Source organism: Hippoglossus hippoglossus, chromosome 21, assembly GCF_009819705.1.
Source record: "Hippoglossus hippoglossus isolate fHipHip1 chromosome 21, fHipHip1.pri, whole genome shotgun sequence".
NCBI lineage: Eukaryota > Metazoa > Chordata > Actinopteri > Pleuronectiformes > Pleuronectidae > Hippoglossus > Hippoglossus hippoglossus.
The window spans coordinates 14,639,768-14,655,517 of record NC_047171.1 but is presented as its reverse complement, the minus strand read 5'-3'; the positions used below and the strand labels follow the sequence as shown (position 1 = coordinate 14,655,517).

Sequence of the window (15,750 nt, the reverse complement as noted above, 5' to 3'; positions counted from 1 at the left end):
TATATATATAAAAAAATATATATAATAATTCCAGTTACTTCCTCCCACAGTCCAGAGACTTTGGGTTCGGTTAACTGGAGTAAATTGTCCGTAGGTGTGAATGTGGAATGGTTGTCTGTCTCTGTATGTTGGCCCTGTGATTAGCTGGTGACCTGTCCAGGGCGTCAACCGCATCTCATCCAGGGTCGGCTCCGATTGGCTTCAGCCTCTCCCCCGTGACCCTCAAGGCCCTCGCACTCAACTGAGACTGCAAACATAAGATCAACCACTTTGTTTTTAAGGAGACTACATGGCTCATACTATGAGGGGATAAAATAAAGCCCAACGTGTTTTTAAAGGAACAAAATGAGAATCAACAGGGTGAGAACTAAATAATGTGTATAAATGCATATGTATATAAATGCATCATGCCGATCACCTGTAAATGTTCAAATCTAACAGCAGAGTGAAAAACTTTGGGCTATTTGCTGTCAGACAGGCTGTTTGGAGTATTTCTGATATGTTACTGACCATATGCGTCCCTTTATAGGCCCAATGTACCCATCTTCTAATGACGATAATGCTCCACATCACAAAGTAAAATGCGTCTCGAAGTGGTTTCACGGCAATGACTTCAGTGTACTTCAGTGCCCTCCCCGAGTCACCAGATCTTAATCCAATAGAACCTCTGGGATGTGGTGCTTCTTTGCCATGTAACAGTACAATGTGATTGTTGATATGCAGTATAAGCCCTCTGTGGGGAAGCTGACGCTCCTGAGTGCTGTCATTCTCAACGCACATTACGTATGCGGCCATATTCAGGCTGCGGTCAGTCAGTCCAGAGGGTGCCCATCACAACACTGGCAGATGGCCTCGTGGTGCCTCAAGCCGAGTGCACCACAATCAGCCCTTAGTGTCACGTCACTTTCATTTGCATCCCTTTTCATGGACAGTTTTTTTTTTTTAGTTCTTGACCCGGCTCAAATCATCATGGAATGCAGACAACAGTAAAAAAAAAAAACGTGTTAACTCAGGTTTGAGCTTTCCAGTCTGTCTCCCTTTGAAGTCTTCTTGAGGAACATGCTGTGCCCTTCAGCTATATGCTTATTATGAAGTTGTCAAGTCTGTCTAATGGGCCACAAGGATATTAAAACAAAGTGTGTAGTTTAGTGTCTTGTATTGTGCAGCACTGGGTAATGTTATAGACACATGTTGTTACTGGACAATGAGGAGCTGTGTGACCGGACTGCTCATAAGGTCTGAGACTCGGGCTGGCATTACAGATGTGTGTATAAACAGTGTGCCCATTTGTTACTTCTCTACCTCAGGTTGGTGGTTCAATCCCCGGCCCCTCCAGTCTGCGTTCCAAAGTGTCTTATGGACACGACACTGAATCCCAAATTGCCCCTGACGGCTACGGCGACAGTATATGAATGGTGTGTGATAGAAAAAGCGCTGCGTGCGTATAGAAGCACTGCACGAATAGTTTCACCAATGGGTGAATGTGGCTTCTACTATGAAGTGCTCTGATTCGTCAATAAGACTGGAAATATGTAAATACTACTAAAACAAAACCAACACGTCCTTTTTCCCATACTAAAAATGACTTCAGATTAAATGCAGCCTCATGGGAAAGAGGATGAATGTGACATTGTGCCAGTCTCTCAGCACAGCCTATTGTTGTTCCGGCACAGCTGCTATGGTCTACTGTATGGACACAGCAGTTACATAATCTCTCTCTCCCACCCTCTCTCTCTCACATGAGATACAGCTGTCGCCTCCGTGCTGCACAACAAGGTTGTCTATTTTTCTTTTTTAGACATTGATATATATATTTTTAGAAACTTCGTGGCAGCCTCGTTGGTGCTGTGGTTTACACATTGATGAGGTCCCCCAAAAATTCAATATGTAGTCATCAGTCTTGAATGATTTGTCATATACACATCAAAAATTTGACACTTTTTGCATGCTTTTGGTTTCATGAAGGCCAACAGCAGAAAGCCTGTCAGAACACAGTTCTCAATCCGTTGGTATGCAGCCTCAGCCAGCAGTACAAGATGTAATGCTCCTTACGTTTGGGAGCATGCAAGACCTCAGGGCATGTTCCAGAAATCGGCCTCAACAGGCCAAGTAGTACATTGTTCATCTCTGATTACAGCCCAGGCAATGATCACTGCGAACAGGGTTAGAATATCAAGTGTTTTTTTACTTTTAATTTTAAGCAATTCCAAAATACTGCAGCGCCTGATTTAAAGCCAACATGGGCGTAAGTGAGATTGAGACACAATGTTCCTGCCCGAATCCAGCACCTGAGATCATTCAAGGTGAGGTTGTGGTCAGGAATTCTCATGAGTACCTCTTTGCAGTTTCAGTGTGAAGCTGCTGTAGCCACAGCTGGAAGCAGGGAGGGACTGGAAGTGCTGGTGCCCAGGGTTGGCTGAAACTAGTGCACTGTACAGGCCTGGCTTAATGTCAAGTATGACAGGAAGTTTGAGATTTTTAAAAAAAATAAAATCACAAGTTAGTTTTTATCCCTACATGTTTTAATGCAGCAAGTTGGAAACAGCCCAGAGTTCTCACAATGGGAATAAATGCTTTTGTCACACGTGAGGTTCGATGTTCACCTGGGGCTGCATAGACGTCTACAAGCACAGCAAACTGCTGCATGTTAAAAAAAAACAAAAAAAACAAAAAACCTGCTGAAGCAGATGGGTCACAAATCTAGGATTGCAATCTAGATTTTAAGTGCACATGCATGTTTAGAGTGAAAAATTTGAAATGCCTCATCATTGATTTACAGCCAGACTGCTTTTGCCCTCAGCATAGTCACACTATGTGGTACCGCAAGTGTTCCTGTATAACCCAGGGCGGTTGATTAAACTAAAGGCCTTCCAGTGTAAAAATTACAAGGACACATTAGTCAATTTACAGTTTTTATTTTTGCATATTTAAACTTGTGCATTCCAGTTCAGAAAAAAAAAAAAAAAAAAAAATAGAGAACTGCTTTGTGAGCATTCACAGGTGGTAAAGCGCAGGTCCCTCAGTTGTTTCAGAACACACCTCGACTTTCAGCCACAGCAAAACAGACGACAAGGAACCCATGCCGTCACTGAACCATGCTTCCTTACTGTGAACATTTTAGGCAAGTGACAGGTTTGGTGTGTGGTTGTGCAGCAATTTGTCGAATCAGAGTGCTGCAACTGAGAATGCATGTGGGAAAGGTTGATAAAAAAGGGTAAGGCATGTGGAATGTACAGCGTGCAGGAGGCCGGGCCTTCATCCTGTCTTCTCCTGCTCGATCACTGCAAGTGGAGGGGAAGAAAGTTCAGCATTATTTAGAGCCAGAGTTTTGGCCACCAAATGATCTGGAATCACGTTAACACAGAATGGCACATACTCTCTTTGGTTGGCAGTGGGTTCTTTTCCACAGTGTCAGTCTTCTTCAGCTTGGTCTTGTCGAAGTTCTCGACTTCTGAGATATCGGGTTTGTCAGACATGTTTGCAGAGATCTGAACAGAGGAGACAAAGAGTTAAATTTGAAACACCTGGGTACATACAAGGCCAGTGAGAACTCTAAAAAAAAAAGAAAAAAGAAGGTGTGATGCAATTTTTAAGTGCAACTCAAACTATTCATCCCAAAACACGCCCCATGAGTCTCAAGAGGCCGATTTGAGAGCGGGTGGGGGGTGGGGGGAGAAAAAGCTTTGTGTCACTCAGTTCATGTGTGCAACAGCGTGAGGGACCACCGCCCTTTTGAGCAATCTAGACGATCGCACTGGCTTCAAGTACCAATCCCACCTCCTCTGAAACATCTGAACAATAAACCGAAGATTCCGGATAAACGGGCGCTTTGCAACATGTGATGAAAAAAAAAAAAAAAAAAAAAAAACGCGCAGAGCCAAATTGATAATTCACAGCAATCACGCGGCGTTTGTGTAGTTTCCACAGACACACACACGCACACAAAAACCAGCAACGTGACGCTGAGCCCCTTCGGTCAGCTCCGTGGCATTTCTGCGTTTTAGCACGTCACACTTTGGCCACTCTTATTCGTTCCAGATGTTCGGGTTTCATAAGCGTCGGCGCATCTGGTGCAGCAGAAAGCGTCTGATGCAGCCAACGCTTCGAAGGTTGGAAAACAAACGACGTAGTGAAACTCGGGTGAACAGTACAATCCGAGTCGATACATGTACGATTAAAAACGAGAAGCGGAAGTAGACTCACCAGGTTTTCAGACACACTGATGTGAGAAGAACGGATCAGGCGAAGCGGCAGAGTGATGTCCGCAGCCTCATGCGCCCTTTATATACTGCGCACTATGCAAATGAGCCCCATGACGCCACGCCCACCGCCTCCAAACCCTGCCTATGAACAAATATGTTGTTTTCTTGCAGGGTCTAAAAACAATGACACTGTTTCTAAACAACGCAGCTCTATCGATCGCTGCGCATGTGTTTGTTATTTATTATATCGCATTATTTGAGTGAGGCCAGTTTCTCCTCTTCACGTGAAAGTTTGGCTGGTAAGATTTCTGCAGATGTTTGTTTGTCTCCAGATGTTTGTTTGTGTGGCATACCGCACCAAACGTGGGTTAATAAGTGGTTATTAAGTGGAAGTTTGGGGATAAATTTGCAAAGTGCTCCTATTAAAACTGCATCACTAGCGACACCATGCGGACAAATGTAGTTATTACCAGGGGGAGAAAAAATAGTGAAGGATTTGCTAGGGGGTTGTATGTAGACTAAGGGCTGGGACGCTATGGCCAGACAATATATCAAGATTAAAAGAAGAGAAATTAACTATAACGAAATATGTCACATTATTTGTTTCTTTTTAGTTTTAAAGGACTAAATTTTGCTCCTGAGTGAAGGTTGTGTTTTTTAACTCTTCAGAGCAGAGAATGACAAACACTTATTAATACCAACACATTTGACAAATTTGAGGTGACTCAATTATGTAATTTACGTATTTATAGATCATATCGAGAGAGTTAATAACTTTAGACTATTGGATGCAATATTAGTAAATGCTACAGTGCAGGAGGAATCATCAGACCATTGAAACCGTTTTACAGGAAGACAAACAAGATGGATTTTTGATATAGAAAATACCATACGCATTATATCCATATATAATGGACTTTTTCTATACTGCTAATGATAAAAAGTATATTGCGATAATTGTTAATATTGGTTTATTGACCAGCCTTAAGATTAACATGCATTTGTTCTAACATTAAAATAGTTAAAGATGTGCTAAACTTGCCAATTTGTTCTTTTTCATTCAGAAATAATGTACCATAAACATAAAACCATTAGTAAACACTTGTTCCTTTTTATGCTGACCCTTAAGGTATTTTCTATATCAGATAGAGATGAGATAATAGATTGAAACAATCACACTTACTAATTTGCACATTTTTTTAAAGGATTTATTCATTCACATACTTTCATATTTAATTCACAAGTTACAAGAGATGCAGTACCATTGCCCATGTATAAACAAAACTCAACAGATCATGTCTTTAGTTATCTTGTATTAAGTCCCAGGCATAGTGATATAAGTTGTGAAGGACCAAAATCAATATTGCTGTATAACAGTGAATTCAAAAGAAGCTCAAAGTATTTGTCCACATCTTGAATTTATAAAATCTTTCCAGAGAGTCATGACGTTTGTCTTGCTTTACCGGCTGGTGAGGTATTTTGAGTAAGTCTGGTTGTACATAAGCTGATTGTCCACCCTCACGACATTCCTCAGGTTTTGCCAAAACCAGGGCTCAGCGGCTGCTGTCCTCGGCCACTCAACAACACTTTCCCCGCACAGCCTCCTCCTGAGGCGCAGGAACTGCGAGTGCTGCAGGACGGGCTCCAGCATCAGCAGCACAATCACGTCCACATTTTCATCCATTAGTCTTTGGTGGGCCAGATACATCGCCAGCTTGAAAACCCCGGTCTTAACGTAGCCCTCCGTTAAGACAAACAGGGTCTTGCGGCTGTATTGGATGCTGTAGGTGAGGTTGTCCAGCACCGGGACTCCTGGCACCCAGTCCCTCTCCTCCAGACACAGAGGAAGAGACTTCTCTCCTTCCTCTTCCAGTTTCACCCGAAGATTGCTCATTACCCACTCAGAGACATGTGGATCTCTGTTGTCATAAGTCACAAAGGCGTCATAAAAGCTGTTAGATGAGTTCAAGGATCTGTACCCCTTCAGCTTCGCTATCATATAGTGTATCACATAGGAGGCATCCCAGTAAAATAAGTGAGCAGTAGTTGCCACAAACATAAAAGCAATAATGAAGGAGGTAGTGAGGATGTACATCAGAAATGCCTGACTGTCATTTACACACTGTTTTATATCAAAGTATATCAGTGCTTGATCCTTCTGGTTTGCTGGCGTTTCACATATCACCTCAGTGGTCAGTCTTGGGATTTTTACGTTACTGTCTTCAATCCACAGAATGAAATCTAATGAGTCACAGGTACATTGGAACGGATTCCCTTGCAAGTACAAAATCTGAATCGGATTATCGGGTCTGGACTGGAAGGTAGATTGATTGATGGTGGTGAGTTTGTTGTAGCTAAGGCTGAGAATGCTAAGGCTCCTCGGACCCTTTATGAATCCATCGTCCAGGTGGAAAATGTAGTTATGGCTCAAGTCAAGGAAAATCAAAGTCTGAGTGAAGTTTGAATTTATACCCGTCACGTCAGATAAAGAATTGAAGCTCAGGTCTAAAACTTGAAGTTGGTGGAAATACTTAATTGCGTCCCATTTAAAACCAGTGAGCAAGTTATGGCTTATGCATAGTTTGGTGAGGTTACGCGGAATATATTGATATATATTGTCTGGAATTTTGCCAATTTTGTTATCGGATATATCTAAATACGTTAAATTGGTGAGATTAGTAAAAAGCATGTTGTACGTGACATCGTTTTCTTTCCAAAGAATTCCAAGATTGTTATCCGTAAACTGAAGTTCAGACAAAGATTGGCTGCACAGCTGTTTTGTTGTTAACGTGGAAATGGCATTGTGACTCATATTCAGCACTCTCAGGACAGGCAGGTTTCTTATGAAATTTAAATTGTGCGTTATCCCGTATGATAGAAAGTAGTGTGGGTTGTAACTGAGGTCGAGTACTTGAAGTTTCTGCAGTTCTTTGAAGGCGTTGTCATAGGCCAGGTCAATCTTGTTGAAAGATAGGTCCAGGTATGTCAGATCAGGAAGCGAGTGGAACTCTGTGCCGTTAAGTGCTGCAGAAAATCCATTTCTTGAGAGGTTGAGACATGCAATATTTTCATAGCCCTCAAATTGGTTTCGAGAAATGAAGAAGATATTATTTGAGCTAAGGCTTAGCACTCGGCCTGATTCAAAGCACTCTTTCTTGACAAAGTAGTGTGATACCTCAAAAGTAGGGTCTTTAGGACGGGGTGAAATGGAAAAGTCTGACCTCTGATTGTTTTCGTCACTCAGATATCTGGAACTTTTTACCAGAATGGGATACAGCCTGTTTTCTGCGAGGTATATTAATTTCACCTGAGAGAGATTGCGGAATATATTAGAATCAGAGTCAATAATGAAGTTAGTCCCTAAATTCAGTGCAGTCAGATTTTTGAGCTTATACAGAGGACGGAGCGTGTACGGTCCAATACTCTGAAAGACTAAAGCCTCTAGATGCAAAGTTCTAAGTGACTTGAGATAAGCAAAATCCTTTGAAAGATTTAAGGACGTAGGGTATACCTTGAGACCAAAGTTGAAGGACAGATCTATTTTTTGTAAGTTGGGAAGGTATCTTAGAAATGTTGCATCCCCAGTTATTACTTTTAGCAAGAAGTTAAATGACAGGAACAAATCTTTCAGCTTGTTCAGCCTACTAAACCAGTTAGGATGCAGGAACTCCAGCGAGTTTCCTCCCATGTGCAGTATCTCAAGCTCTGTCAGATTGTGAAATGCATAAGGATGGATGCCAAGAGAAAGATTTTGGCAAGGGACACATGGGTATGGTGCATTTTGACACCTTGGACAGTTCCCTTGAATGTGTAGGGTTTTTAAATTATGCAGCCCTTTGAAATCGTCGTCAGATATGTATTGTATTTTGTTAGAAGCCAGCCGTAACTCCATTAATGAAGGAGGGAATCCTCGGGGAACGTGGGTTAAATTATTAAACGACAACTCCAGAATCTGCAGTTTGGTCATAACTGCAAAGGGGCTGTGCATAATGGTCACATTTCTTTGACATGGATTCCATATGTAGCAGTTTTTGGCGAGCCACAGTTGTGTCACGTTTGTTAAGCCTGATAGATTCATGTTGTCCAGCTGGAGCTTGTTTATCCCTAGATCAAGGATTTCTACACTGGGAGGGAGATTGCCAGGAATTTCCGTCAGAGAGTTTCCAGTCAGCCCCAGACGATTCAGTTTGGTGAGATTTTTGAAGACATTGTCACCGATCCGCAGGAATTTTTGCTTGTTCGCCCAGTTCAGATAGAGTGTGGTCAGATTCTGCAGTTTAGAAAACACATGCCCTGAAATGTTTGCGATGTAATTTTCTGACAAGTCGATCACAGTGGCGTTCCTAGTTATTCCAAAAGGTACTCTATGCAGATGACGCCCTCTGCAGTCAAACTTGATCCTAGAGTCGTTGCTGACTTTGACGTCACACGGGAACCGCGGCGACATCCACATGGGTTTAAACGAAGAAGAAGGCTGGACCTCATAATGGCAACACACCCAGAGGAGCAGCAACTGCATCCAACATGTGACAGTCTGCAGACAAACAACAACATTTGTAAGATGAGGAAACTAATAATGCAGTCTGACATACAGGTTTTTGTTAGGAAAAGGGTAGATGTACATGTTTTGTCATCCCTCTTGTTAAGACTGGACATTAAGAGTTGTTTAATTTTACTATTGTGCTTTCAATATTAGTGATATGGATAAAAATCCACAGTCCTCACTGTTTGTTAAAATTAGGGCCGGGCAATAGAACAATATCAACATTTTTTGCAATTCCAATAATAATGTTTGTCTATATCAATATAACCAAAGTTCAACATATATAAATATAATGCTTATGCATTGTGAAAACACAGTGAGCAGGTTTAACACATAATCGATCCATCTCAGATTTATCAAACATTTTGCTGTTTATCAAATAAGAGTTTAAAACCACTGCTTACACTCAGGAGCAAAAATTGGTCTTTGAATTAATTTTTTTTAAACTATTGTGAAATTTTTTGAGATGTTTATCAATATTGACTGGTATTAAAATGTTTCTCTTAATATACATGTTGCCTTATCGTCCAGCCCAAGGGGAAATGTTTTCCAAAGTTAATATGGGGCTTTGGCAGTCTTCAATATCTGTATATCTATATGGATTTTGTCCAGTCTGAACAGCTTGCATAGGAGAATTTATTACAGCAAGCAAAACCAGTTTCAGTGTTGACATAAATATTGTAAATGTATGCTTCCATTTGTGAACAGGGTTAGGGTTACCTACATTTCAGAATGCCCCTTCTAACCAGCAGGTGGCAGCTGCTCAACTGGAGGATCTGCTCTTGGCATTTTGTCAGAATTATAATCTTCATTGATCTCTTACAGGGAGACTAAATTCATGTTTGCTGAACAATGGACATTGTGTTGAGAGGCCACATGTGACATTTGTGAGAAGACGGTAAATGCTAAGATGCTGCAACAGTAGCACATATCATACAGTCTGTGAACTTACTCAATAATGTCAAACGCACAGTAATCTTTATCTACAAATATTAGCCAGCATAATATGTGACAACAAAACACTGAGTGCACTGAGCTCAACAATTGCATCCTTTTTATTTGTAAATACATTTGGAATATTTTCCTACAAAAGATAGAAGAACATAGTCTCACTTAACTTCTGGTTTCCCCTTTATGTCCCCGGAAGTAGCTGTAATGTTGGTAAAACTATTCTGTTTGAAAATACACTAAATATAATTTAGTGTATTCTAAATATTTTCTGAACCATTTTAGATATGTTTGTCAAAGTTTCAGCTAGATACATTTGGCATCTTTTTAAACTTTTTGATCTACACTAGAATTTAAAATGACTGGGCAACATGGTTTTTTAAACACTAGTCTGATAGAGTAGCATAGAGAGGTTAACTGTTTCTGTCTAAAGATCCATGGTAAAAGAACAAACATGATATGCTATATTTTTTCTTCCCACACTAGTTTGAGGAAACTTTTATTTGATGTATTTACTGTACAACACTCATTTATCAAACATGTCAAAAAAAAGTACAAGGAATAATATGAACAGCCAAATAGATTCATGCACATAATAGACCAATTATTATCAAGTCTTCTTAAGCTCTCAGCACACACTCATAGAAGCACAAAATCATTAAAGATAATGTCAGAGAAACATTCATTTTAAGGCACACGCGAGTAACAAGTAACTCCCTAACACCAGCTGAGCAATGCTTCAAAAGTACAGCTTGTGTTAATAAAACTCACCATCGTGCATGTATCGTATTGATCCCTCACAATCCTCAAACGACAACCATGAAACAGGCGAGGTTTCTGCACTTTGGAATCTTTCAAAATGAATCAAAATGAACTAACTGTAAAAACGGTGCCTGTCATGAGCTTCGTCAAGTCACCACAGAGCAAAATACCCACTTATATCTCAGTTTTCTTCATTTTTAATATACAGCAGACACAACAACAAGAAAAAAAACCCTGTTGCTAAAGTCAAACGAAAGCAACAAGAAGACAGACCCTCAGACAGAAGTAGCATTTGAAATGGGGAAGTGCGTCTGTTTCATTTCCCCGTTTCATGATCTGCTGACAGTTTCATTGGTGGGATTTTCACATGTTGTAATTCATACACAGAAGTACACATATAAGTCATTGAAGTATTACGGTGTATTCTGGTATTTACAGTGTCTCTTTAAAGAGGTTGCTGTATTGTTTGTGACTTTCAGTTGCTAATACACTTCTCAGGCTGAACCAGAAGTACGGCTGGGCCTGAGGGTTCGTTGGCCACTCCAGCACAGAGCCCTTGTACAGTCTCTTCCGTAGCCTCAGGTACTTTGAATTGCAGGGTACCTTCTGCAGGAAGATCAGTACGATGACGTCGTCTTTTTCATCCATCAGCCTTTGGTGGGCCATGTAGAAAGCCGTCTTGAAGTTGCCGCTTTTGATGTATTTGTCAGTGAGAATAAACACGGTCCTTTTGCTCCTGTGGATGCTCTGGGAGAGGTTGTCGATCAGGGGGCATCCCGGCAGCCAGTCCCGCTCCTCCAAACACAGTGAAAGGCAATGGTCTCCGCTGTCCTCCAGATGAACGCACATTTCCCTCATCACCCACTCCGACACTTCGGGATCCTCCTTATCATACATGACGAAGGCATCATAGACAGAGCTCTGGGAGTACAGGCGGCCATAGCCTTTGACCTTGGCCCTGCAGAAATGGTATATGTACCAGACGTCCCACAGGAAGAGATGGCTAGCAATGGACAGGGTGAGGAAGCTGAGGATGAGGGAAGTCATGAGGGTGTAGAGAATGATCGACAGGCTGTTGTGCTGGCAGGCCAGCAGGTCCACTGAGATTACTGGGTGACCTGTTTGCGCCTCTGGTGCGGCACAGGTCACGTCTGTGGCAAGCCGGGGGATGGTCACTGTGGTCCTGTTGAGCCATGTTACAAACCAAGACACGTTGCAAGTGCATACAAATCTATTGTCCTGCAGGAGCAACATGTCCATCCTATTAACAACATCATCTGGAAAGCTCGACTTTTCAATGTGCTGTATGCGATTAGAACTGAGATCCAGATATTTCAAGTTGTAAGCATCTTTGAGGAAATCTGGCGCGAGTTTAAAAATTAGGTTTTTATGTAAAATGAGTTTCTTGAGATATTTGGTGCAGTTAGACAGCACTGGAACATGATCTAAACTGTTTCCACTGAGATCTAAGACTTTTAAAGAACGTAGAAGTTGCAGTTTATCCCAGGCAAAGGATTTTAATTCGTTGTTTTTGATGTAGAGCTCAGAAAGCTTGTCTGGTAGATTGCTATACACTGCGTCTGGAATGAAATTGAGGTTGTTACTAGAGATGTCGAGGACAGTCAGGTTGAGTAATTTCTTGAAGAAATTTACGTATCTTGTGTCCCCATCCCTCCACAACATATCTAACCGGTTATCAATGAACTCTAACCTCTCAAGAGACTGGCTCTCCAGCTCTGTGTTTGTAGAAGTAGAGATCTTATTGTGATTCATCAGCAATATTTTGAGATTCTTTAAGTGTTTAGTGAAATTAAGCATGTGAGTCAAGCCCTCGGATTCAAAATAATGGTTGTTGTAACTTATATCCAGGATGACCAGACTTTTTAGCTCTTGGAATGCGGTGGAGTAGAGCAGGTCCAGGCGATTCAGGGAGAAGTCCAGATATTGTAAATTAGTCAGATGGGTGAATTCAGAGCCATTCAGACTTTGGCTCATCGCATTTCCAGACAGATTGAGGCACCTCAGCTCTCCGAGGTTTAAAAATTTTGAATGCAAGAAGAAAATGTTGTTTCTACTCACGTCCAGGGTTTTGCCAAACTGACTACATTCTCTTTTGACAAAGTATGTAACAACTCCTATTTCTTTGTCTTTATGTTTGCAGCTGCGTGCATATTCGTCATATCTGAAGTAATGAATCTCTCTCACTTCATTACTCTGATACCGAGCTGACATTGGAGACCAGTGCAAGGGCTCTCCTCCAGCGAATCCCACAGCATCTTGGCCATCAGAGGGCAAAGATATTTTGTTGTCAGACAAGTTTATTACTTTAAAGCTTTTTAACTCCATCAGAATGCTGAAGTTTGTCATTTTTATGAAGTTTTCACCAAAATCTACAACCTCAAGGTTTGCCAGATCTTTTAAAGGAGCAATACTCTCTGCTTTTAGCTGATGAAACACAAAAGCCTTTAGTCGGAGAATCTTGAGGGATTTGAGGGAGGAGAAACTGCCACTCAGTCTCAGTGTCTCAGGATAGCGCTGAAACTCATAGTTAAACGAAAGGTCCAGTTCTTCCAGACTTCCCAGGAATTTGGGGAAATATGAGACTCCTATCTCTCTTGCTAAAAAGTTTGAGGAGAGGTCAAGCACTCTCAGTTCTGTTGTGGTGACAAACCACTCGGGTGGCACATGGTACAGAGAGTTGCTGTGCAAGCGGAGCGTCTTAAGTTTGGTTAACATTTTAAATGCAGTTCTGCTGATTTGTAGCGGTGAATTATTTGGGCACGGTTGACAAGGGAAGGGGGCATTGTAACATCGAGGACAGTTTCCACTAATATCTAGAATCTCAAGGTTTGTTAAGTTTTTGAAATCCTCACTAGTGACTTTTTGAATATTATTGTTGTAAAGATACAACTCCTTCAGACTTGTGGGTAGATCACGAGGAATATCAGATAAATTATTTGATTTAAGGGATAACAATGTTAAGTTGTGAAGCTGGGAAAACGTACCGTTCTCTATATCGTAGGACACGTTACAGGGGTTACGATAATAGCAGTTCTGGCCAAGATAAAGCATCTGAACGTTCCCGAGGTCAGAGAAGTTCGCTTTGGAAATATAATAAATGTGATTCACTTCCAAACTCAGCAGGATCAGGTTTGGCGGCAGACCTTTAGGTATACTGAAGAGCTGATTGCCATCTAGATACAACGCCCGCAGGCTCCTCATACTCGTGAAGGTGTTTTCCTCTATCGTCACACTCTTGGTACACACTCTGTCTTTGGGGCCAATTTTGATGGGCACGCAGTTGCACCTCATGTCGATCTCAGTCAGGTTCACCAGCCCGTGGAAGGAGGAGGAGTTTAATTTTGGAATGTGGTTGATGGTAAGCGTCAGATTGGTGGTTTCCCTGGGGATGCCACGGGGGATTTCTTTCAGGCCCCTCTCGGTGCAGTCCACTGTTACCATGCTGCCGTTGCTGGCCTCGCTAACATCGCACGGCAGTGTTTTCGGGTAAGAGACGGTGGCTGTTGATGCGCAGAGACAACGCCACAGGGCCGGCAGTGCCAAACACATCTGTGCAAAAACAGAGGCAGTTCTCTGAGAAATGTTTGCAGGTGGAAAGTTACATTTACTAATAAAACACACTCACATTTCACATACCAAACATTCAGCAGGACATTCAGTCATATAAGTAATGAAAGTGACAGCAAGGAATGTACAGCATATTTTACTTCATAATACAGCCAGGAATTAGAATTCATCTCCTTCTTCTTCTAGATTCTAAGATGCATGTTGTATATATTAACAAAGATAAAACACTCACCAGGTGGAAGAGCATTGTTCATGTGAGAGAATAAAAAGAGATATCCTGCTTTGAGTCCTGTTGTCAAGTTGGGTACTGAAAGAAATGTAACATTGATGATACGTTGGTTACTGATGGGATGAAAGTAGCAGGTGGCTGGGTTCAACCTATGTGAATATAATTAGGCAGCATCACTTCCCCATTTCAATAAGGCACGAGTGCTTTTAGATTTCCATGAAGATGCTGCCTTAGTAATAGGAGGATAGAGTCGTCTCTTGCTCCTATGGTACATTATTATAGCTGCACATCTAGGGGAGTTGTACGTTACTCTGTGGGTCCATGCTTGGGTCGCCGTCACCAGTGGAAAGAGCTATTTCATTTCTCATAGGCCTGCAGGGGAAGGTGAAGCCAAGCCTTGCTTTAGGTTTACCATCTTACATGGTGAGCATGCTCTTCAGGCCCTTCTTCTGTAACCTATGTTTGCTGTGGGTTGTAGATTTCATGATCTGGCCTGATAGTATATATATATATTTCAATATTTACTTGACTAACTAAATGCATGTGCCGATCAGTATCTTGCATAGAAATGATGACAAGATAATCAGCTTGATTTCCTCCAAAACTCTACTCCACGACTTCTGTCAAGACCAAAAGGACATTGTACAACACGCACTGTAAAAGTCTCAACACTAGGTACCAGTTATCTAATTGATTTTCAGTTTATAATGGCCTACATGGACTTTCACCAGACCACTGATCAGAAATGCTCGCGGTTTATCAACAAACAGGCCCCTCAGATCCTCGGGTTCTTCCCTTTTAGTTTTTCCACAAAGCAGAACCAAAACATTTGGTGATGCTAATTTCAGCCATAATGTTCTGCGTCACTGGAGCAACCTCCAAGAGGCTGTTTCATTCTTACTTTTATATAGTGTTTTTGTATTTTTTTGGTTTGATTATTTACACTTATTTTTTATCATAATTATTTATCCCCTTTCTATTTTTTCTGACTAAAATGTTTGTGTTGATTATGTATATTTGATTGTAGTAATTTTTCTCTAAATCTGAATGCTTTTTATCTCATTGTTAATTGTTTTCTAACATCCTATGTTTTGTCAATCCCCTGTAAAGCACATTGCATTCAATTTGTTTGAAAGGGGCTATTTAAATAAAGTTTGATTGATATGAAAGTGGCTAATTAGCAGTAGCTGCATGGTTTCAGGCATTGCAATATCAACCTGTCATGTCTGAAACCTCTCGACAACTGTTGGATGGCTTGAAATTGGATGTGGTGTAGACAATCATGGGCCCCAGACGATGAATTCTAATGACTATGAAGATCATTCGTTTTTTCCTCTGGTGTCAAACTTTGAATTAGTCCAACACATTGGTTTATGACCCAATAGCTGCAAAACTAATAACATTCCTGTCAGCCTCAGCTGGACTTTGTGTTTCATAGCAATCAGCAAATGTTAGCATGCTGACCTTAGCATTTAGCT

The 15,750-nt window shown here is 41.3% G+C and overlaps 3 protein-coding genes across 3 annotated transcripts; all 3 read right to left on the bottom strand.

Moving 5' to 3' along the window:
- Window positions 1-2,962: 2,962 nt before the first annotated feature.
- On the bottom strand, window positions 2,963-4,360 carry tmsb4x (thymosin beta 4 X-linked). Its single transcript, XM_034574595.1, has 3 exons — window positions 4,204-4,360; window positions 3,377-3,488; window positions 2,963-3,281 (listed from the first exon to the last, which is right to left on the bottom strand). The coding sequence occupies exons 2-3, from the start codon at window positions 3,474-3,476 to the stop codon at window positions 3,256-3,258; spliced, it is 126 nt and encodes a 41-aa protein (XP_034430486.1). The 5' UTR covers window positions 3,477-3,488; window positions 4,204-4,360; the 3' UTR covers window positions 2,963-3,255.
- A 1,036-nt stretch (window positions 4,361-5,396) lies between these two features.
- LOC117755077 (toll-like receptor 8) lies at window positions 5,397-10,806 on the bottom strand. The gene is made up of 3 exons (XM_034574582.1): window positions 10,589-10,806; window positions 10,465-10,529; window positions 5,397-8,736 (listed from the first exon to the last, which is right to left on the bottom strand). Exons 2-3 carry the CDS (start codon window positions 10,465-10,467, stop codon window positions 5,662-5,664), a joined length of 3,078 nt encoding a protein of 1,025 aa, XP_034430473.1. The 5' UTR covers window positions 10,468-10,529; window positions 10,589-10,806; the 3' UTR covers window positions 5,397-5,661.
- Window positions 10,807-10,865: 59 nt separating this feature from the next.
- Window positions 10,866-14,907, bottom strand: tlr7 (toll-like receptor 7). The gene is made up of 2 exons (XM_034574580.1): window positions 14,276-14,907; window positions 10,866-14,025 (listed from the first exon to the last, which is right to left on the bottom strand). The coding sequence occupies exons 1-2, from the start codon at window positions 14,288-14,290 to the stop codon at window positions 10,888-10,890; spliced, it is 3,153 nt and encodes a 1,050-aa protein (XP_034430471.1). The 5' UTR covers window positions 14,291-14,907; the 3' UTR covers window positions 10,866-10,887.
- Window positions 14,908-15,750: the final 843 nt, after the last annotated feature.